The sequence below is a fragment of the Sander vitreus genome, chromosome 7, assembly GCF_031162955.1.
Source record: "Sander vitreus isolate 19-12246 chromosome 7, sanVit1, whole genome shotgun sequence".
In the NCBI taxonomy this organism is placed as follows: domain Eukaryota; kingdom Metazoa; phylum Chordata; class Actinopteri; order Perciformes; family Percidae; genus Sander; species Sander vitreus.
The window spans coordinates 27,413,800-27,436,030 of record NC_135861.1 but is presented as its reverse complement, the minus strand read 5'-3'; the positions used below and the strand labels follow the sequence as shown (position 1 = coordinate 27,436,030).

General features: G+C 42.2%; 1 protein-coding gene across 7 annotated transcripts in view; it reads left to right on the top strand.

The window, feature by feature from the left end:
* Window positions 1-22,231, top strand: part of hspg2 (heparan sulfate proteoglycan 2) — a 121,852-nt gene that overhangs the window by 57,558 nt on the left and 42,063 nt on the right. For all 7 annotated transcript variants that reach the window (XM_078255758.1, XM_078255760.1, XM_078255759.1 and 4 more), the window contains exons 18-36: window positions 345-472; window positions 729-815; window positions 1,065-1,123; window positions 1,333-1,394; window positions 2,076-2,216; window positions 2,418-2,591; window positions 3,199-3,378; window positions 3,742-3,860; window positions 3,950-4,061; window positions 5,253-5,366; window positions 5,566-5,693; window positions 6,559-6,645; window positions 12,882-12,952; window positions 13,133-13,197; window positions 13,315-13,455; window positions 14,551-14,742; window positions 20,175-20,267; window positions 20,356-20,448; window positions 21,437-21,667. In XM_078255758.1, coding sequence (XP_078111884.1) covers window positions 345-472; window positions 729-815; window positions 1,065-1,123; window positions 1,333-1,394; window positions 2,076-2,216; window positions 2,418-2,591; window positions 3,199-3,378; window positions 3,742-3,860; window positions 3,950-4,061; window positions 5,253-5,366; window positions 5,566-5,693; window positions 6,559-6,645; window positions 12,882-12,952; window positions 13,133-13,197; window positions 13,315-13,455; window positions 14,551-14,742; window positions 20,175-20,267; window positions 20,356-20,448; window positions 21,437-21,667 — 2,277 coding nt within the window. The remainder of the gene's footprint in view (window positions 1-344; window positions 473-728; window positions 816-1,064; window positions 1,124-1,332; window positions 1,395-2,075; window positions 2,217-2,417; window positions 2,592-3,198; window positions 3,379-3,741; window positions 3,861-3,949; window positions 4,062-5,252; window positions 5,367-5,565; window positions 5,694-6,558; window positions 6,646-12,881; window positions 12,953-13,132; window positions 13,198-13,314; window positions 13,456-14,550; window positions 14,743-20,174; window positions 20,268-20,355; window positions 20,449-21,436; window positions 21,668-22,231) is intronic.

The window sequence follows — 22,231 nt, the reverse complement described above, 5'->3', positions numbered from 1 at the left end:
TACAACCATTCTCCGAAAGAACCAAGCTGGTCTGCCTTGTTGCACGATGCAAATTTTCTTCAAAACTCGCCATTTTCAGCGTGTAGCTTGCTAGCTCGAAGGTTGTTATTGTTTCCCGAAGGGAACATAGTTTGACAACGGCAACAAACAGGGAGGGGAAGGCGAGGGACATCCGGTGCGTGTCCATCGCCTTCCCCTCATGTCTGGCAATGAATCTGGAAATGTACTTCCGTTGATCCCGACAAGAGTAGAAGAAAGCGAATAAGTGTATTTTCCAAAATGTCAAACTTTTCCTTTCTTTTTTGAGTGGCGAGAGAATGACCAGTGTGTTCTCCCTGCCACAGAGCTGTCAGCACAACACAGAGGGCCCTCAGTGTGATAAGTGTCGCCCGGGCTACTTTGGTGACCCGAGCAGAGGTCGCCCCGATGACTGCAAGCCCTGCCCCTGCCCGTACTATGAGACATCCCGCCGGTAAGGTCACAGACCCACCCAGACCACACACACACACACACACACACACACACACACACACACACACACACACACACACACACACATCTACTGTACAAATAGGAGCAGTCACATTCACACCCACAGACCACACAAAGCATCAGTGGGCCTATAACCTAACCCTGCAAATATTTGAGTGGTGATTTATTCATTCAACATGCCACTCATTAACGCGCTGTCGATTTTAATCTATGGCTTCTTTTACTGGGCTTTGTAGTTTTTCTGACACCTGCTTTCTGGACGTCGACCAACAGCCAACATGTGACGCCTGCAGGCCTGGCTACACAGGAAGACGCTGCGAAAAGTGAGGAAACCTGTGTTACCAAGTTACAGTTTCAATAGCTTGGATGTGGTTTATGAGACATGATATCACTCTTTGATGACTGGTAGTAATGACAAATGTCATCATATTTATACTTTACCAGAAGACTATGGTGACTATTAATAATAAAACCTAACCTAGAATACGGTTTTGACGAATGAAGATTGAAGGTAACAAGCAGTAGGAGCTATTACAAATAGGTCAATCATTTATGGTTTTGTTTTATTTCAGGTGTGCTCCTGGTTACCAGGGTAACCCTCTTCTGCCTAATGGAAAATGTGCTCCTAACCGTGAGTACATGTTCAACACATTTGTTGTTTTCAAGGCATGAAATGGACAGAAGCTGTAGCCAGCAATATGACCACAAAGGGGTCTTTTTACTGTAATGAACAGTAGAATGTGGTCATGGCTCAGGTATGCAGAATGGCTGGAACACTCCCAGGTGCACTTTCCACCCCATACAGTATGTCATCGTCTTTCCATTGCTCTCTCCCTGCAGAAAGCTCCAAGTGTGATAACAGAGGAACTATCAGCTCCAGCAGCAGACCATGCAGCTGCAAGGTATGTATGCAGTATGGCAAACTGCGAAAATAATTTTAAGATAAGATTAAGATGAGGCCTTTATTGTTGCTCTCGCTCTTCTCTATCAGGATTATATTACAGGGTACCCATGGGGTCTTAAAAGTATTAAAAAAAAGTCTTAAATACAATATTCTAAAAATAGAGCCTTAAAAGTATTGAGTTTGGTTTACAAAGTGTTAGAGTTTGTTTACAAAGGTCGTAAATCTTTCCTTTCGTAGGATTAAATAAATATTTTATGTGGATAACTTTGTTTTGTATTTTTTTTTTTTTTTATAGCATAAGATCTCTAAATGCAACACATATTTTTTCATTTGTTATTAGACTACAAACACACTTCACAAACATGTTTATTTAATTCAGGTAATGTTACTCGGTAAATTATTATTTTCTCGGGCTTAAAATCCACACTGATTTTCCGTCATATGGCCGTGAAGTCGGCATTACATTTCCTTCAAGGTGGTATTAAACCAAAAATTTAACTTTGAGAATCCTCCATTTATCTTGAAATCTGTTGTATATTAGAGGCTGACGTGTCGCACTGTTTTGATTTTTTTCTCTGTCATCTTTTATGAAAGAAATAAGCTTGACAGGCAGATGGATTACATATGTGTGTGTGTGTGTGTGTGTGTGTGTGTGTGTGTGTGTGTGTGTGTGTTTCAGAACAACGTGGCAGGCGCTGTGTGTGACGAGTGTAAGGCCGGGTTCTTCCATCTATCAGAGACCAACCCTGAAGGCTGTCTACGTTGTTTCTGCATGGGCGTCACCAAACAGTGTGCCAGCTCCACTTGGAATAGAGATCAGGTAGGTTGCCAAGCTATGAATGGCAAAGGGAGGGTTGCATATCTTTGGTATCAAGGTTTTACTCAGTGTTTGTGCAGTTGTGCTGTATCAGCAAATCCGTTCAGACGTTACATGGTGAGATTCAGTGTGCAAACAGTGACTGAGCGCGTGTAAATCTCAGTTCACATCTCATTTCGACAACTTTGTTTGTGTCTCTTTTAGGTGCGAGGAGGGGTGAACGGGCAGCTCTTCTCCCTCTCCAACAGTGCCAACACTAAAACTATCTCGGAAGGCATCGTCCAGAGGGGCTCCTCTGAAGTTGTCTATCGCTCATTCTCCAGTGTCCCCAAAGACATCTACTACTGGGTCCTGCCTGAGAGCTTCAGAGGAGATAAGGTGAGAGGAAAACAACAACGTAGAGAGCAGGCTAGGAGATAAGAGAGGAAAAACTGTTAGTCAAGCTAGTTCTAGTTTCAAGTTTATTTTAATGTACAGTATATAGCACATTAATAGCACCAAAGGACTTCACAAAGACAAAAAACACATGTATACAAGCACAAAACACACACACACACACACACACACATATATATATATATATATATATATATATATATATATATAAAAACAAGTTAAAACAAAAACGAAAATCCATGAAGTCAGATAAAAATAGAAAAAGAAAGGAAAACAAACAGGTTAAATACAATTAAAAGCCAGCGAATAAAGTATAAAAGGTATGTCTTAAGGCGCATCTAAATAAAACATCCACAGACTCAGCCTGGCTGCATTTCTCTGCCCTTTCTGTCCCACTCAGCCATGCCTCAACATGTTAAAAGGCTGCACTTATCCACACAGCGAGCCTCCTTTAGGCTTTTGGCTTGAATTCACAGTCAGCCCAAACATGGGTGTCTTGTGACTCCCCCCACAGTCCCATTAGGAGTGAAATACCTTTCCATCATTTCATTATGTTGAGATGAGCTCTTTTTCGTCATGTTGCTACCAGGTGACGGCCTATGGCGGGGAGCTTCGCTACACAGTGCGCTTCGAACCGTTCCAGCGCTCACTGGTGATCGACGGTCGGCCAGATGTGGTTCTCCAGGGCAACGGCATCTTCCTGGAGCACTACTCTCAGACCAAGCCTCTCCCGCGAGCCCCACAAACTGTCACCGTGGTCTTCAGGGAGGTGGGTTTCATTGTTGAACACTTTTTAAAAACAGGCTAAAAAAAAAAAAAACCTGCTTTTTACTAAAGTCTGTGGCTAACTTTGTTTGTTGTTTTTCTATGTTTTGCTTTGTTGTTTGTGTGTGTGTGTGTGTGTGTGTGTGTATGTGTGTATGTTCTGTATATTTTAAAGTTCTGTATAGATCTGGTTCTCTGTATAACTGCACAGTAAGTTGTGTCGCTTTTGTATGTGTGTTACATTGATTTGTATGAAATGTTCTACAGAAATAAAGTTTGATTGATTGATTGTTAGCATGAGTGTTGTTTAGCTAAATCTTAATTCCTCTTTCCTCTTTTCTCCATTCTTCATCCGGCCGGTTGACAGTCTGGATGGCGCCGCGCTGATGGGCAGCCGTGTACTCGTGAGCACCTGCTGATGGCCCTGGCTGACGTTACTCTCTTCATGATCAGGGCCACCTACGCAGACAACATGGTAGAGACCAGGTATGGGGATACCTCCAAAATGAATCCAAGCGCATTGCACTCAACGAAACAAAGTGTGTTGTTAATTATGTGTTTTTTGTGTTAAATAGTATCTCAGACATCAAGATGGACGTGGCTGTTCCTCACTCCACTGGTAATGAACGTGCCCTGGAGGTGGAAGAGTGCGCCTGTCCTCAGGGATACAGAGGACCCTCCTGCCAGGTACACATGCATGATTTCAGAGAAGCATTTTAGTTGAATTTAACAAAAAGGAATTTTTTTATTTTTTTTTGGAGCTTTCATCTGCATCTTACGGCAGATGGAGTCATGGAGATGGCTTATTTGTCGTATCACAATTAATCTGGCATTGCCAGACCTATCTCTGCAGCGCTGAGGAGTAAGGTCTGGCTACACCACACATACATTCTAGGAAAAAAAAACGCTCTGGGTTGTTTGCATTTCTTTAAACCAATCACAATCGGACGCAGCAACGGTGGCTCTGCTAAATAGTCTCTGGAAGGAACTTGTTTTGGTGGAATGTTTGCACCCCACAAAAGAAAACGCCACATACACTATTAAATGAAGTTAACTGTTGACACAATACAGTAACGTGAGCTATTTAAATTAGCCGGAGACATGATTAAACATCATTAGCTCTTACCAGTGTATCACCGTGTGTACTTCGTCCACAGCAATCCCACCAATCAGTCCCAAAACATCCCAGTTAGAGAGGAAATGCTGTAAACATATTCTTTGTAAATCTTTACAGCCATTCCCCGAAAGAACCAAGCAGGCCTGCCTTGTTGCACTATCCAAATCTTTTTTCAAAACTTCCAAAGCCATTTTTCAGCGTGAAGCCTGCTAGCTCGAAGTTTCTTGTTGTTTCCCGTAGCGAAGGGGTTTTGAGAACGGCAACAAACGGAGAGCGGAAGGTGTGGGAGGTCAGGCAATTAACCTGGAAATGTACTTCCGTTGATCCAGACTATATCACAGTTGACCATCTCTATGACATCACAGCAAAAATGTACAGATGAAAACTGTGAGATTTTGTCAAAAGCTCAGAAAAAAGCTGGTGAATGGACTTTGAGTTGAGAATTTGAACTACTGTTTCCAAGTTCAAGAATGAACTTTGATGCTCAAGATTGTGAGCAATGTATAATCCAAAGCAAAATTCCTCATATGTGTCCTCATACCTGGCAAATAAAGTTGATTCTGATTCTGATTAGTTAGTTTAATTGAGTTTGAAAGGAACACAGATATGCCTAAGCTTGTTAATAATAGCACAGTAAACCCTTTTCATTACAGCCATTGATGATGATTGCAGTCTGTCTCCCTGCTGTAGTGGAACAAAGACGTGTTTCTCTTTGTCATCGCTTGTCTCTCACCTGAGGTGTTTTTCCATGTTGGTTGTAGGAGTGTGATGAAGGGTACACTCGGACCAGCTCGGGCCTTTACCTGGGCACTTGCGAGAGGTGCGACTGCAACGGTCACGCCAGCGGCTGTGACGCAGAGACCGGCAGGTGTCTGGTAGGTTTCATGCTACTCCTTTTCTCCTCTGTCAACTCTTCTGCCAGCGTCAGCAGCTTTGATCTGTACAGTGGAACGCACTAATGGTTTCTTGGCAAATCCCAACGTGTGGAAACACACCATCACTCGTAATGTGCTGTATATTCAACTGTTCCATGGGTCTCACCCTTTCTTTATTTCTGTGTGTCCCGACCAAAAGCAATGTCTCCATAACACCGCCGGGCCAAGGTGTGAGCTCTGTCAGACTGGTTTCTATGGAAACCCGGTAACGGGTGGTGCTCAGGCCTGCCAGCCCTGCCCCTGTCCTGGAACCGCTTCCAGCAACCAGTGAGTTCATGTCTTAAAGTTTTTTGATCTTGTGTCAGTTTTATTCAGTCAGTATAGATTAGTTAAGTTTTCTGTTTAATGCTGAATTTGGCAAAGTAAACAATAGTGTGCAATAGAGACAGAGCTGAAAGCCACGCCCACCGGAGGGGAAAACAACTCTTCCTAGACTTTAATTGTGTGAAGGTGCCTCATCGTCAATTCTGTCTGGTAGCAAGCAACAGAAAAATGTCTAAAAGCTGCTGAGTGATGCACTACCAACAATGTAAAGAACCCATAACTTAAAAACTGAGCTTTTACGAAGACAAAAGTGGATACATATGTGAGGAATCAGCAGGAAGAATGGGAAGACGCTAAGCTAATGTTGTGCCCAGTGTTACGTGTGCAGCAAACATTTTGTTACCAAGTCGAATATCCAATTGTCAGTTTAAGGCTAACATAACGTTAGCTTAGGTTCAGGATCCCACAGTCTCCACTTTCTCCCTGCTGATTCCTCACGTCTGGATCCACATTTGCATCCATAAAAGCTAAAGTTTTTCGGGTCGGCAGCTTATAAAAACTTAAGTTATGTGTTCTTTACATTGTTGGTAGTGTCTATCACCACACAGCAGCTTTCAGGCATTTTTCTGTTGTTTGCTAGCACACAGAACTGACGAGGAGGCACCTTCACGCAATACAAGTCAATGGAGAGCAGCAAGCTGTTTTCCCCTTCCGGTGGGGGCGGGACTTAAATGCGCTCTGTGCTCTATGCAGGGGCTGAAACCACTCAAGTGTGCCACAATAAACAGAGCTCACACTGTATATGAAATAACATGATTACTGCCAAAAAGAGCATCCTCATGGTATGCGTGGCCCTCTGTTGGCACAGATTCTCTTCGACCTGTTATCTGGAGTCTGACGGTCAGCCGACCTGTGACAACTGTCCCCCTGGATACACTGGCCGACGCTGTGAAAGGTACTCCCCCTCCTTCTCCTTCTGCCTTTTCTTTTTCCTCTCACTCTGCCTCTCACGTTCTTCTGGACAGTGTTTTGGGTTACTGGGCGGGCCGGCAGCAATGTTAGCAGGGGCTGGCAGTGGCACCCAGTGGTTTCATTCAAGAAACGGGACATAAGCATGTCTGTGGTTCGCATCTCTCTTGTTCTTTTCCAGGCAGTTGTGATTGAGTGGTGTCAGTCGACATGGGCAACACAAATCGGTGCCACCCATTCTGAAGTTTTGTACTGTGTGCTGTTTTTCTAGAACTGCTGGTGGTTACTGTTTTTGGGGGATTTATTGATGCTAAATGTAAGGTAATTTCTGCTGTGGTAGAATAATATATCTTTGTTATAGGATAGGGGGCCTTTGGTGGTCCTGAGTATGTCATCACTCAGAGATTATTGTTCGTGGAAAAGAAAATAGCCAACAAAAGAAATGAAAGTGCTTTATGTCCTTAGGAAACCTTTAGTTTAGTTGGCTTTAGATCTTACTTTTGCTTTCTTCTGTCCTTTGCTTAACCTCCCGAAGCCTTCTCAGAGGTTGCTATCTGCTTTAGCTTTCCTGGTAGCGAAATATTAAGGTGTTGGCTCACGTGATTTCTGTCTGTGCACAGACCAAATATATTTTCTGTGTTTCTACAACATAAATGTAGATGTGGCATTTATGAGGACTCCTGTCTGGCTAAATCAATCTTTGCCACTCCGAGGGCAAAGATGACGAGGTGACTTGGGTGTAAGACACAACTTATAAATCATTTATCATTTGAAAGTCTCTGCCTGCATCATACCTGATTCTGCTGTTTTGACATTAAGAGAAGAGAAGCCGTCTGCAGACAGTTGCGAGGGCCCCTTCCTGGAGAAGCACATAGAGGGCCTCCTACCTGTGGGATGTGGAGCCGAAGCAGTATTCAATTTCAGCTGGGAGAAAGAGATAGATTCATATGGCAGTGGAGATGATGATGAAGACCAATGGCCTACCACCATAGGAACAACTGTCATCCCTGCTAGTACTTTATTGTCTGCTGCAGCTCACCGTAGCACTACTCATTCAACTACAGCAACTGGGGTGGCCATTGTCTCAGTCAAACCCAGCAGATCAGCACCCAGGCTCCCACCCCGCTTCACACCCAGCTCAGAGAGCAGACACTCCAGCTTCCAGCACCTGCTCCGGATCCACCTGAACACCTTTAACCAGCGCCTGAGCATGCTGGAAAGCAACACGCTCGACATGAAGGAGAGCATTCACAGTGTGGAGGACCAGCAGAGTCATCTCAGCTCCCAGCTGACAGAGCTCGTGGCTATGCAGTCAGCTGGAGAGAAGAACAAGAAGGTCAGCGAGCTGGAGAAGAGCTACATCAATATGGACGCCCGTCTGACGAGACTGGAGGGCAGGCTGGAGATCCTGATCGACGGCTTCACTGCCCTGGCTCAGGAGTTGAACAGAATGAAACGTGCTAGACACGTCTCCCGTTCGCCCAAAGAAAAGAGGGTTTTGCCTTCACTGGCTACAGTCCTCGCACTCCCGTTGTACTCAACACCTCAGCCTCCAGTCAGAGTTATACCCACAAAAATGCCATTCGCTTGTAAAGCCACAGTGCCCAAAAGCATACCTACCCCAGGCCTCCCCGCAAACAAACCCACTTCTGCTTCTCGGAGAGAGAGAAAACTCAAATCAGCCGCTACCACTAAACCAGTAAAGAACACAGTCACAAGGGCATCCAAAAGTCAAGTCTCAACATTGTCAAAGATTAAGTTGAGGACTACCCTGAGTAAACCTATGACTTCCTCAAAATCTGCATCTAAAACAGCGAGGCCTAAAATAAAAAGGCCTGGAGGTAGGAGGTCAGCTGAACATGTTTCACAGCCAAGCCAAACAAAACCAAAGCAAGTTAAAAAAGCAATTACTAAATTTCAACTGGAGCCACCAGCTTACAAACCAAAGCCTGACCAGGCCAATAAAAATGAGTTATTACCTATTCAAAACAATGGACGTAACAAGGCGTTTAGATCAGATGCGCCAGTTCCAAAGAAGGTTCAGAAGGGTGCCAAGTCTTCGGAAGGCGATTCAAAAAACTGTCCCCACAACTCTAACCAAAATGAGAAAAAGATGGAGAGCAACTCTAATAAGTTGGTCACTCACAATACAAAGAAGAATTCTACGAAGAACGCTGTCTCTATCACAAAACCTACCAAGACTACTACTGCGAAAAAGTCTAACACAACAGTGAAAAAGACGACTGCTAAAACCAAGACTACTGCAGCGAGGAAGAAGTCTACCACAACAGTGAAAAGGAAATTGGCTGCCCCTAAAACCAAGGCTACTACTGCCAAGAAAGTAACAAAAAAAAAACAGCAGAAGAAAAATAAGACAAACGCACATTCTAGTGTTTTGGACCTACTGCAGCTCTTACAAGGACATCACAAGTCTGCAAAGCAGTCAAAGAATCACGACGGCTCTCTTCATGTTGTCTTGGGAAGGCTGGCCATTCCCATCAAAATTATTCCTTATGACTAGGGAATAATGTGTTTAATCTTTTTTTTATTAGTTTCCATTGTTTATATCCCTAGGCTCTGATCCTGATATTTATGTCTGTAAGCAACCAAGTCAATGGAACTTAATGAAGGGATTGATTTTATGACCAGATATTTAATGTGATCCTGATGTAGTGTTATATTTTTGGCTTTTAAAGAGCCCCTATTATACTCATTTTCAGCGTCATATTTTTACTCTTGGGGTCTACTAGAACATGTGTACATGCTTTGATGTTCAAAAAATATATTATGTTTCTCATACTGCCCATTGCTGCAGCACCCCTGCCTGAAACGCTTTGTCTGAGCTCTTGGCCCGCCTTCCCGAAAAAGCCCAGTCTGCTCTGATTGGTCAGCTGGCCCACTCTGTTGTGATTGGTCAACCAAATTCAAACAAGCTGCTCTGTGGGCTGTGCTTGCTCAGGCAGCACTTATGGGCAGCACATGTGAAAAAATTGGCTGGCATTTTCAATCAGTGACATCACTGATTGAGGAATTTCAAACAGGAATGCGGGCGAGGCGTTTTAGGCAGTTGAGAAAAAGTGTTGTCTGTGGGAGAGAAAGCTCCATTGGGAGTGAAATGTTTTTTGTTTGTTTTTTGTGTACTTGATACATCTATTACATACACAAAAACTATATGACTCACTTATAAACGGAAAATATCCAAAAAAAACCTTAATAGGGGCTCTTTAAGGTGTATTTTATTACTATCAGTACTGTTGCACAAATTCCTCCTATGAAGAGATAGCTTAGCATTAGTACCTCTCGTGTGTACATTTGTCCATTGTGTTATGGCCAGACTACCTCAGGTTTTATGTATCAACCCCAACCATTTGTTAGAGCATGTTGAAAAGCTCGTGCCCATCATTCTTGTTTCCTGCATTCACATGGGTATGGTATTCATTTATTAGTGTTTCCAATTATGTGTCCTGGAAAAGCCTTACACCTCCATGTCACCCTGTGATTTTAGGACTTATCGTTCTGTGCTTAATGTTTTTAATCAAAGAGCCCCGACATGTTCTACATTTTGGATATTTTTGTTTTTTCAATTGTCTTAAGAAGATTAGTTAAAATGTTAAAGCCATAGTGCGTAGTTTCCGTCGCCCCCATGAGGAATTCTAAGTTATAATATAATGATAAAAAATAACAGACAAAAGCACATCATTTAGGTCAAATAAATGAAAGCAATGGTTCCTACTCCTAATATGTTACAATACCCAATACTAACCTGTTCTAGAGCAGTAAGGCGACATCCGTGTCTGACCTCAGTCCCTTTTTTTTTTTTCCAGTGCTCTCTAACTTGGAAAAACCACCCCAATGGTTGTCTGTGGTCACTTCCCATCACTTTCTTTTTGGGATTTTAGTCTTCTGCTGAACTTGTAGGTCTTTTCTTAGCAGCACAATCACTGACTGAAATATTTTGTGGGCGCTTCTTCGGGTTTTCAGCCATGCCTTCACCTGTTGCAGCAGTCCTCCTTAGCAGGATAAAGAACCAGTACATTACAAACATGACTAACAATTTAACATCCTGCTGGTGGCCGTACATGCTGCAATAATAATGATATGTTCATAGAGCTTTAACAATGAGGCCCTTTAGACTGATGTATTGCCATCAGACATTTATGGTCCCCAGAGGATGGATTCTGATGCTTTTGGTGATTCCCTGGCTTTTTCCTTCGCCAACACCACCAGCAGGTCAAAATGTATTTTGTCCAATTCTTAGGTTTGGGAAAACCAATGACTAAATGTAATCAATTTACTTTTTTTATATTTTCTATGTACCTGTTGATATTTTGTGGCACTAGCAGAAAGGATGGATGCACCTGAAAACAATAGGATTCATCTTCTATTATATATCTACTATATAAATATCTATAGTCAATTTAATGGCAATCTGACCAGTAGACTAGTAGTCTAGACTAGTAGCATTAGATACTGACCACCCAATATTTCCACTAGCGGGACCAAGGTTTGATCTATCACTGAACAACTGTTGTAGCCTATCATCAGCATTTAGAGAAATGTAAAGAAGGCATAGACACAGTTTTTAGGAAGATCATTTTATAATTCATTACATAATTTGGGGGAGAAATATGAAAGTTTAAATTGTTTGTGAAATTGTTTATTTTCATTTTATTGTGATGTGGACCACAATGTTTCTCATGTTGTTTATTATAAGCTGTATGTCTATTTTAAACAGACTTTAAAGTTAGTTTAAGCCTTTTAGTTATGAACATTTTTAGGATTTTTCCATCACCACATCTACCGTATTTTGATATTTTCTATTACCCAATGTAATGAGATATATCCGTGTCTTCAAACAACACTGACTGCAAGGACTGAGTTAACCACACCTTAGAAACTGATTGTACGTCTAAGGAGTTAGTTTGAATAGGGTTTCCCAAAGCAAGTTCATAGCATGGAAGTCCTTTTGTTGGCTGTTGACCGGCGGACCTGCCAGAGGACAGGTGAGGTAAGACTGCACAGGTCTGTGGTTGGATAAGCCTTTGCTCTGGTGGCCGTGGCATTGTTTGGGTTGTTGGCTTGAAGGCGTATTGCTTTGCTATGTCACAATGTCAGAAATAACTTTCCTTGTAAGCAGCTTACTGTAGCCTTTTCTTCTACGGCTCTTTGAAACTATCTGTACTCGCCTCTACTTTGTTCTGATATCAGTTCTGTAGTTGTGAAGCTTTTATTTTAAAGTGCTCAAATTATGCTCATTTTCAGGTTCATAATTGTATTTAGAGGTTGTACCAGAATAAGTTTATGTGGTTTTATTTTCAAAAAACACTATATTTTTTGTTGTACTACACATTGCTGCAGCTCCTCTTTTCACCCTGTGTGTTGAGCTCTCTGTTTTAGCTACAGAGTGAGGCATCGCGCTTCTGTTCCAACTTTGATGGGAGTCGCACATGCGCGGTAGCTAGGTAAGGACTGCTAGCTAGACAGTTGCAGAGTATGAGGGCGTGCCACGCTAGCAGCTAGGCGAGCATTATAACGTGTTACAAAGTGACACACGTTTGTCTCTGAAGTAAAGGCTGGACTACAATAGAGTTGTTTGGAGCAGTTGGTGAACAGTGTTTTCTCTGGAAGATGGGGTGGACTTTGGGCTTTTTCACTTTGTAAACCTATAATGTGCATAAAAGTGTATATGTAACACAATAAAGGGGAAAGGCCAAAAAGCATAATATGAGCACTTTAACAATTTTTTTATCTGGTGATATTTTCTCTGTTGATGTTTCTGTTCCTGGGCAAAGGTGTTGCTCAGTTTCGGCTGCATCACTCATATGAGTGATGGACTCAACATCTGAGGCATGTTGAATGTTTTAGCAGCGGCTGTGCTTTATCCATCTCCAAGCAAATATTGCACATGATCTTTTTTTCTCTGTATTGTTGTATTTAGTGCAAAAGCTGGGTGTGAATATAAGACGTATGCTTAGTGCAGATATTAGAACTTACAGATGGAATAACAGAATAGCTTTTATGTACCATGTCTGAATGACTCAGACTTTTGTTTGTGGTTGAGGTCTACCCAGGGTCAAGACGACTCCCCCACGGACATTATTTACCAGATGTATCACCTCTTGCAGACTTCCCAGCTTCCTGCCTCATTGTTCTTTGGGTTTAAACATGTATCCTCCTAGACTGGAAATATTTACTGAAACACTTTGTCCTTTTTATTTTCAGATGTGCAGCAGGATACACTGGCAACCCACTGCTTGGACAGAGATGTAGTGTTGGCAACAATGATCTCAATGGTACATACTGTGTTTTGATTCAGGAACATGATGGATATTAAGGGCCATCTTCTGGCTTGATCTTTTTCTTAACACACGTTGCAAAGATTCCCTTCATATCATTAATCTGGATTTGACAAAGTGTCTTTATATGGAGAGCTGGTACACACTGTAACTATCTGGTCTACTGCCCTGTTACAGGTAACTGCTATAACTGTGACCAAAGAGGAAGTGAAGGCTGCAATGGTGGTGTGTGCCGCTGCAAGGTGATCATACAAACCAACCGTCTGGTTGTTATCTTTTGTATCCTGGTTACCACTTCCAAGGCAGACTAGGAATAGACTGATTGCCTAGTTTCTCATTTCCTTGATAATGTGTTGCAGATGAACGTTGAAGGCCCATCTTGCTCCAGCTGCAAGTCTGGAACCTTCCATCTCAGCCCGGAAAACAAAGATGGCTGCCTGTCCTGTTTCTGTATGGGCGTCACTCAGCAGTGCTCCAGCTCTAACCACTACAGAGACCTGGTGAGGCCTTTAAGTGCTACATAACACAATGACATGGCAACAGTGCAATGGTTCATACCTCTGAACAACCAAACCCATTGTTAGGTTTGCACTGGAGAAAGCAACTATGCTGCAGAAAAGATCATTTCAGCAAGTGCGCTACACGTTTATTTCAGAGCAAAAAGTGTGCGCAGTCTAAATTCAAGGAAGTCTAAATTCGCTCTCATCACACCATCCTTCAAGTGGTTTCGAACCAGTGAGATCACATCCATCAGTGATGTTGACCAGAAATTGACTGCTAACTCGCCACGCAGGCAATTATTTTTGCACTCTATATCTACCCTCTCCTGAATAACTGCAAGGATACATTTTGACTTCATGTCTCTCAGAATTTGCCCAGGGCAAAAGGGTGAGAAACGTGAAGTCTATAAAGGTCACTTACAGACTTAAGAGTAAGAGTAAGCCTTACATAGGCACATTTGAAAGACAGCTTGATGGGTTGGGAGGCAAAACACTTAAAGGGGGAACTATGCTGATTTTCAAAATTCATACATGCTATTCCTATGGTCTAAGACAGTCGAAAAGTATTAGTAAACATGATACCTCAATCCAAAAACTAGACTGCAACATCTCCCCGCCGGTCAGACTGACTGCTAGTTTAGGTGGTGTCATTTTCTTTTGTCTGATGCCCAACAGATAAATTTGATCTCTAACCTAATGTTAGTGACAGTGTTGACTACTAGTACTAGTAGTATGTTTGATGTATAAACATCAAACATGCATTTTAGATGAATGAGATGAGTTTATAAAGTTGTGCCGCGTTCTATTTACCTCGGAACTCGGAAGCCGGAGCTGGGAATGACGTCACGCGGCATTGTTCCTCGTCCCCGTTTGCTCAGCGCTGTTACATTTTCAGTACGGGACGCAAGTTATTGTTAACAAACATTGTGATTGGATCTATGGAGCAGCTCCAGACTTTATACTTGATGATATCACAAGTTGATGAGACTCACTTCTCTGGTTTCTGGCTTTGAGAGAGAGTAGCTAAGGTACTAGTATTTTATATTATATTTAAGTTTTTTTACTGTATCTTATTGCATGTATGTGCTCTTGCAGGTCTCTTCAGTCATTTCTCCAGGAAACTTCCAGGGCTTTGCTCTGGTGAACCGTCAACGCACCAACCGCATCTTCACTGGTTTCACTGTGGAGGTTTCCACTGAAGGCACTCAGCTGTCCTACACCAACTTTGACTACCTGGGACAGGAGCCTCATTACTGGCAGCTTCCAGATGTCTACCAGGGAGACAAGGTCAGTACCAAAGACCACATGCAGCGGCTAAATCACTGGAGGTAGCCCAAGTGAGACCATGGACCCCTTAATGCTGCATATAAGGGGCTGAGCAGCACTCATCCGAAACTTGTAGACCGCTCTTATTCTATTGCTGTCTTCATTTTTCTGCTTCGTTTTATTCAAACCTGAGCCAATCTTTCTTTCCAAGCAGATTGCTTCCATTGCTACATTTTTCTTTCATCTTGTTTACTCCGTGTTCACAGGGTAGAATAATGTGCCGTTTAAATGGCCCCAGTGTCCACTTACATAACATAGCTCTCCGTTTCTTTGTGTTTGCCCCTGCACTCTCTATAGAAAGAGTCGCTCTTTGCTCGCACGAAACGAGCAGAGCAGGTAGAGTAATGCCAGTCAACGGTCGCCATGTTGTGAATGTAGTTTTTGTTTGAAGTATGGTGCTTTTTGGCATGTTTGAATTAACTGCTGATGTGGCATTGTGCAATATACTGAATGCCATGCATACCCATACATGATGGATATAAGTCATGTTTTATGGTTTTAAATCTAGGGTTGTAACTAACGATTATTTTCTTGATTAATCGATTAGTTGTTTGGTCTATAAAATGTCAGAAAATGTCAACAAATGTGGATCAATGTTACCCAAAGCCCAAGATAACGTCCTCAAATGTCTTGTTTTGTCCACAACTCAAAGATATTCCGTTTACTGGCACAGAGGAGAGAAGAAACTTCAGAAATATTTACTCTATATTTAAAAAGCTGGGATCGAAAAAAAAGAATTTCATAAAGAAATGACTTGATTATCAAATATAGTTGCCGATTAATTCATTAGTTGACAACTAAAGAATCAATCAATTCATCTTTGCAGCTCTATTTAAATCATTTTTGTGTTTATTAAATTGTTTTATTAGAAGCATTGTGTTTTACAGCAGTGTTTGCAGCAGAAGGTGGCCACTTAGTGTCTCTTAGATCTGACCAATCACATCGCAGTTCATAATGCACACAGAAATTGCTTTCTGCTCCACATCACATGAGCCATGTAAACAGATTGATCATTAATGGTCCATTAAAGAACTTCATACCGTTTTAACTTTGCTCGAATAACACTGCCATAACACTCCCAAATACCATCGGCTCAGTGATAAGGAAAGTGATCAAAGAGCTCGCTTTATCTACATCAATAGAGTGACTCGTACTCGCCAGAGGAGCAGCTAAGGAAGGATGCTTCCATTTGGAACCTAATGGCCTCTGAACGCAAAGACAGCCACAGATCCACAAGAGCTAGTCAGGTATTTAGTATGAACTGCACCGTAGATAGTTATAATAAAGGCAGCGCTCACACGTTTACTAATATAATAATGAGTGATGCTAACACGCTGAGAGTTTGTGGACATCGATGAAATATAAATCCCCTCAGTTCATAGATGTAGCAGCATGGAGAATCACCCTGGTTTGACGAAGGGTCACCGAGCAACAGCATGTTGTCAGACTCTATGTAGGGCTGGGCAATATATCCATATTATATCGATATCGTGATATGAGACTAGATATTGTCTTAGATTTTGGATATCGCAGTGTTGTGATAAGTGTTGTCTTTTCCTGGTTTAAAAGGCCACATTACAGTTACCAGTTACACTTACCAGACTCTTCTAGCTGTTTTATTATTTGCCTTTACCCACTTAGCCATTATATCCACATTACTGATGATTATTTATCAAAAATCTCATTGTGAAAATATGTGAAAGCACCAACTGTCAACCCTACAATATCGTCGCAATGTCGACATCCATGTATTTGGACGAGAATATTGTGATATCTGATTTTCTCCATATCGCCCAGCCCTAACTCTACGTGTGCGTTTGCATGTGTGTGAAACACAATGAAGTCTGAGTTGGTACGCAAAGTCTCAGGAAAGTTTCTGCAGTGCAAGAAGTTGGTGATTTGTGTGTTTTATCTGTGTGATCCGACTGTTTGGAGTGAGATCTTATTCAGCGGAGCCCAAACGTTGTTGTGCAGCACATCCAAAGCATCGTAGACTAAAAAGCATGACCTAGCATGTTCAGCTTCTTAAAGTGATGTACGTCAGTGCACATCGTGGAAGAACTAAATTCTAAACCCCCGTCTCCGTCTCATTTTGATTGTTCCCATGGTTACGTATCTTCTGCATCTCCCGTTCTCTTACATTCCGCCTCCACCAGGGTGATGTCAGACAGCTGGATGACGAGGTCTGGGCACTCTTCTCTAACTTCTCCAATGGACGAGCTGGTTCCTCTCCATTTTTTCCCTCCTCCTCTAAATCCTCTTCTTCTTCTTCTTCTTCTTCTTCTTCTTCTTCTTCTTCTTCTTCCTCTCGGGTCCCAACTTCCCCCTCCTCCTCTTCCTATCGATGGTCTTTGCGTAACCTGAGCCCCCCTTCTCCCTCATCTGGTATCGCCTCTTCAGTTAGTCCAACAAGACGCCAGCCCTACTCCCCAGGCCACTCTCCCCGTCTGCAGGTACACTCTGTCAGAGATCGCAAGAGGTTTACAAGCCCGTTTGTTTGTCGGTCATATTGGTGACTTCTGGTATTTCTCTTTGGGGTTCCGGCCTTGCTGCGGATCAACAGAGCAAGAACGCAGTGAGCAAGACTTCTGCTCGCGCTTCTGGGGACAGCAGCAAGGTAGACAGTGGCATGACCGACTGGCTGATTTCACGTCTCGCCTCTTTTGCCTATACTCATGGGAAAGTGTAATGTTGACTCTGATAGTAAAGCTTTAAAAGTTAATAAACAACCAGCTGTCCTCAGTTTGTCCAGGGCAGTTAATGTTTAGTTCAGAAACTTGTAACAGCACCTCATAAAGTGGTTCTCAAACTGGGGGGAGTGATCTCTCTCTCTCTCTCTCTCTCTCTCTCTCTCTCTCTCTCTCTCTCTCTCTCTCCCCCTCCCCCCCTTCTTTCTTTCTTTCTTTCTTGATGAAGAAACAGCTTATCTCAATTCAATTCAAATGGGCTATATTGGCATGGGAAACGGACATTTCCAAACAGAAGTTACAAAGCAATTGTGGAAAAAAGAAGAAGTAAATAAGTAAAGATCTACTACAATAAAGTCTAAACAGAGCTGTGTAACATTGCTAGATATGTATTGTCCCGTGAGGGAGATTTGTTTTCACAGTCTGTTCCATGCACATAACAATATACACGGATAAATACATCAACAGATAACATAAAGATGGGTATATAGACACAAACATGTAGAGACAACCACATTTACAGCAACGACACCGGATCTATACAAAGTCAGCGACATCGTTTGTTCAGCAGTGCTACTGCAGAAGCGACAAACCTTCTACACCTCAGTGTCCTGTATCTGCGTCCAGATGGCAGCAATGTAAATTAACTATATAAATGAAAATAGGTGAAGGTTAACTAATGCATATAGGCCTATATACAGCTTACTCTCTGGCGGGTGGGGCTTGAAAATATTTTTTATGTACAAAAGAGGGGCCCTGCAGGAAGAGTTTGGGAACCACTGACCTAATCGATGATCTACTGAAGTAATGCAGAATATATTTAAAGATTTTTTTGGGCTTTTCCGCCTTTACTTGACAGGACAACTAGGGGATAAAGGGGAGAGAGAGAGAGGGGGGAAAGACATGCAGGAAATCGTCACAGGTCAGATTCAAACCCTGGACCTCTGCGTCGAGGCATAAACCTCTAAGTACATGCGCGCCTGCTGTACCCACTGAACCAACCCGGCCACGTGCAGAATACATTTAGTTCAGAGTTATCAAAGAATGGATAATTCAATTCCAGGGCTCGACTGGGTGGTATTTTCCATTGTTAAGCAAATGGCTCCCAGTCAGTGCTGTCACTGAAATTGTCCACTTGAGAGTAACATTGGTTTTACAACGCTCTGTCATTATACTGTTGTCTGCTTTAAAACAGCCTCTCACTGAAGCACACGCTAAGTTGTCATATTCCCATTACTGACAGTGGAAGTTGTTGTTGTTTTAGTTGTCAGACAAGGCACAATGTGAATCCTTAAACTGTTAGCACTCGGGCTAAAGAACATGTACCTTAAAGAGTTTAGCTGTGTGTCGCACATTTGTCCCGAGATTCCTGTCAGGTTTTGCTCTTTTCGTCATGCTTGCCTGCCTGTACCGCTTCTCTGCCTGCTTATTATTTAGTCTGGCTGCCTCTCTCTCCATCTGTGGCTTATTCTCTTATGCCTCTCCTCCCTCCTCTGCCTCTCAGTACGCTCTGGTCTACAAAGGTTTCAGCTTGCACCAGGATGATCTGCTCTACTGGCAGCTCCCAGCGCAGTTCACAGGGGATAAGGTAACTGTGAGAACTTTTGGGGTGACGTTTCCTCCCGACCTCTGGTCAACTCTTCGAGTTCACAGAAAACACAGCACCCTCAGTATGCTCCAGCCTTCAGCCCTCATCCTCATCCTTCCAGTCCCTCACATGTCCACACTCCCTATGCCCCTTAACTTTGACCTAGGGGCTGCTCAATTATCGGGAAAAAAAATAATTTGATTATTTTGGTCAATTTTGAAATCACGATTATTAAACACGATTACTCATTGTCTTTTAGAAAGATATTGTAATTATTCACCTTAAAAAAACAAATCAACAGTGTAAACACCTTGAACTGAGAAATTTCCCTTAATTCTTTTGCCGTTTGAACATTTTTTTTGTCTCCATTCAGAACACAAGACAAAACAAGATTTTACTTGCAAAACATAATGTGCAAAATAATCGTTTTTTACTGTTTTTGTGATCATTAGGAGCCGAAATCGGGATTAAAAATTTGATTAATTGCTCAGCCCTACTTTGACCCAGCCCTCCCTCCAAAGTGCCCCCTTGACTTTCTGGTCTACATTCCTCCTCTGTAGTGAGACACACACTCCATCTGTAACATACAGTTAGAAATAGAAACTACAAATATTCCGTTCTACTCTAGAGTTATTGTAGTTTGGCATTTTATTATTATTTTTTAATTTATTTTTTTATTCAGTTTAGGTGCAGGTAGTTTTCAGAGTGGGTTTGCTCGTTTTAGTTAAGTTTTTCTTAGTTTTCTTTTATTAGAACATGGGGAGTATTTGTCACGGGCCAGATTTAAGAAGTTCAGAATAGTAATTACAATACAAACACAACACTTTGTGAAGGCAATTAACTCACATCATGTAGACATCCCTGTTGTCACAGGCTGAGCAGTACTCCCCATGACGAGTAAACTAAATCCTGTTAACATGGTAACTTTAACAAAAAAAAACGCCACTTCTTCACATCCATTTAGTACATCAGCTTTAAAGGAACACAGTGTGTTGCTCTAAGAAGCCATCTGGCATTGATTTTTGTTAAATGTTACGTTTGTGTTTCATCAAGGGAATTGCAGCACTGTTTGACTTGGCTAAAGATCTAAATCCTCTTCCTTGCTAACCCTGTCTTAGGTGGGTTCTTACGGCGGTAAGCTCAAATACTCCGTCTCCTACGTTGCCGGTCCAAGAGGAACCATACTTGAGGATGGTGATGTCCAGATTATTGTGAGTCTATGCTCTTTATGCTGATTCACTGTTTCCTCCCATGGCTACATTTGTAGCATGCACTGACCTGTCAGTGGTGTTCCTGTAGGGGAACGACATCACTTTGGTAGCTCGTCAGCCCTGGCAGAGGAGGCAGCAGGGCAGCAGAGAGACTCAGCGCTTTGAGATCGTCTTCAAAGAGGTGAGAGGCTCATGACAGCACTGTTACAGATGTTCCTGCAGGAATACATAAATGATCACATTATAAATTATTTAGGGCTGTCAGCATTAACGCGTTAATCACGATGCGATTAAGGGTCGAGCATAATGCGTTAATTTTTTTTAATCGTATTAATCGCATGCCGCCATTTATTAATTTATTTTCACTTCACTCGGCTTAGCTAGTAGCTGGATTAAAGCCTTGTGGTGCATTCAAAGTTGTTGTTAAATTCAAATGTGTGACTAGAATACATATATAATAAACAAATACAAATCTTAAAATCAAGTTCATAAAGTCACCGTCTTTGCATTCATTTGATTCCCAATCAAGATACACTGGTAAGAATGGCTTTCCATTGTTAATATGTACTTAAAAACTGTTCTGAAATGCAAAATAATAGAATTTTAATCATGTGATAAAACATGCGATTAATCGCGATTAACTATAGAAATTCAACGATTAATCGCGATTAAGTTTGACAGCCCTAAAAATATTATTTATCAATGATAAAGTCATGTTTTTTTACTGATCCCCTAAAGGGTAACAGGGTTTTCTTTCTTTTCCTGTGCTTCTCCCAAGCACAAGATACTTTGTGGTGCACACGAGAAACTTTTCTCGTGAAAGTATCTCGTGCTCATGAGAAACCAGTCTAAGGATAGCAACATGTTGCTCACATGTGGCTTAAGTTAATATTTTACATTCACAGCATGAAATCGGTTAACAGTTACCTTATCATCTTTAAGTTTGTTGATGACACTATCGGGTACATTTCGTTGCGTTTTCAGGAAGATGAATAATTTCTACTCGGCAGATATTCTGAATGGTATTCATATTGGCACGCGAAAGAATACCGTGCTCCCTATGTCCCTTTAGGGGTTTCGTAGTTTTTTAAAAATAAAATACACTTGATTAGACAATAAATATGCAGTTTTTGCACGAGTAAAGCCAAGGCTTTCATTTTGTTTCACAGGAAAACTGGCATCGTCCTGATGGCATGCCTGCCACCCGAGAGCACCTGTTGATGGTTTTGGCTGATCTGGATGACATCCTGATTCGAGCGTCCTACTCCACTGAGATGCGCTCCTCCAGTATCTCTGATATCAACATGGAAGTCGCGGTGCCTAACTACAGCGGCCTGGCTCAGGCCCTCGAGGTGGAGCAGTGCCGCTGCCCACCTGCATACCAGGGACTCTCTTGCCAGGTAAATGATTCCATCTTTCTGAATTGTTGACTTCACTCACTAGAAGCAATACAGGCTAATTGTGCTTCCTTAAAGTACTAAAATAGACATATGCTGTGTCTCAAATCGCGTACTTCTGTATTTACACTTGCTATATTGAGAACAGTGCGTTCACAATGGCTAAATGCAGTGCACTGTGAGTAACCGGATGCTGCACTCAAACCGGTTCAAATACGAGCCTTGGCCCTTTGCTGCATGTCGCCCCCACCCTCTCTCCCCTTTCCTGTCTTCAAGCTGTCCTGTCATTTAAAGGCCATAAAAGCAAAAAAAAAAAAAAAAAATGGAACGCTAGACACAACTCGCCTTCAACGGTCGGCATCTTTGCTACGGAGCGGAATCTCTAATCGTATTTTCAAACTTGTGAAAATGTGGTTGCGATTGAAACAACGAACACCGGACTATACAGATGTAATAACTAACACTATTCTGTTGTCAGATAGTGAGAAAACATGCCTATATATATTTTGTCGGGCGACAATATGTGGCTGGAATACTCTGCCTGGCTGCAGTTTACCATTAAAAAGA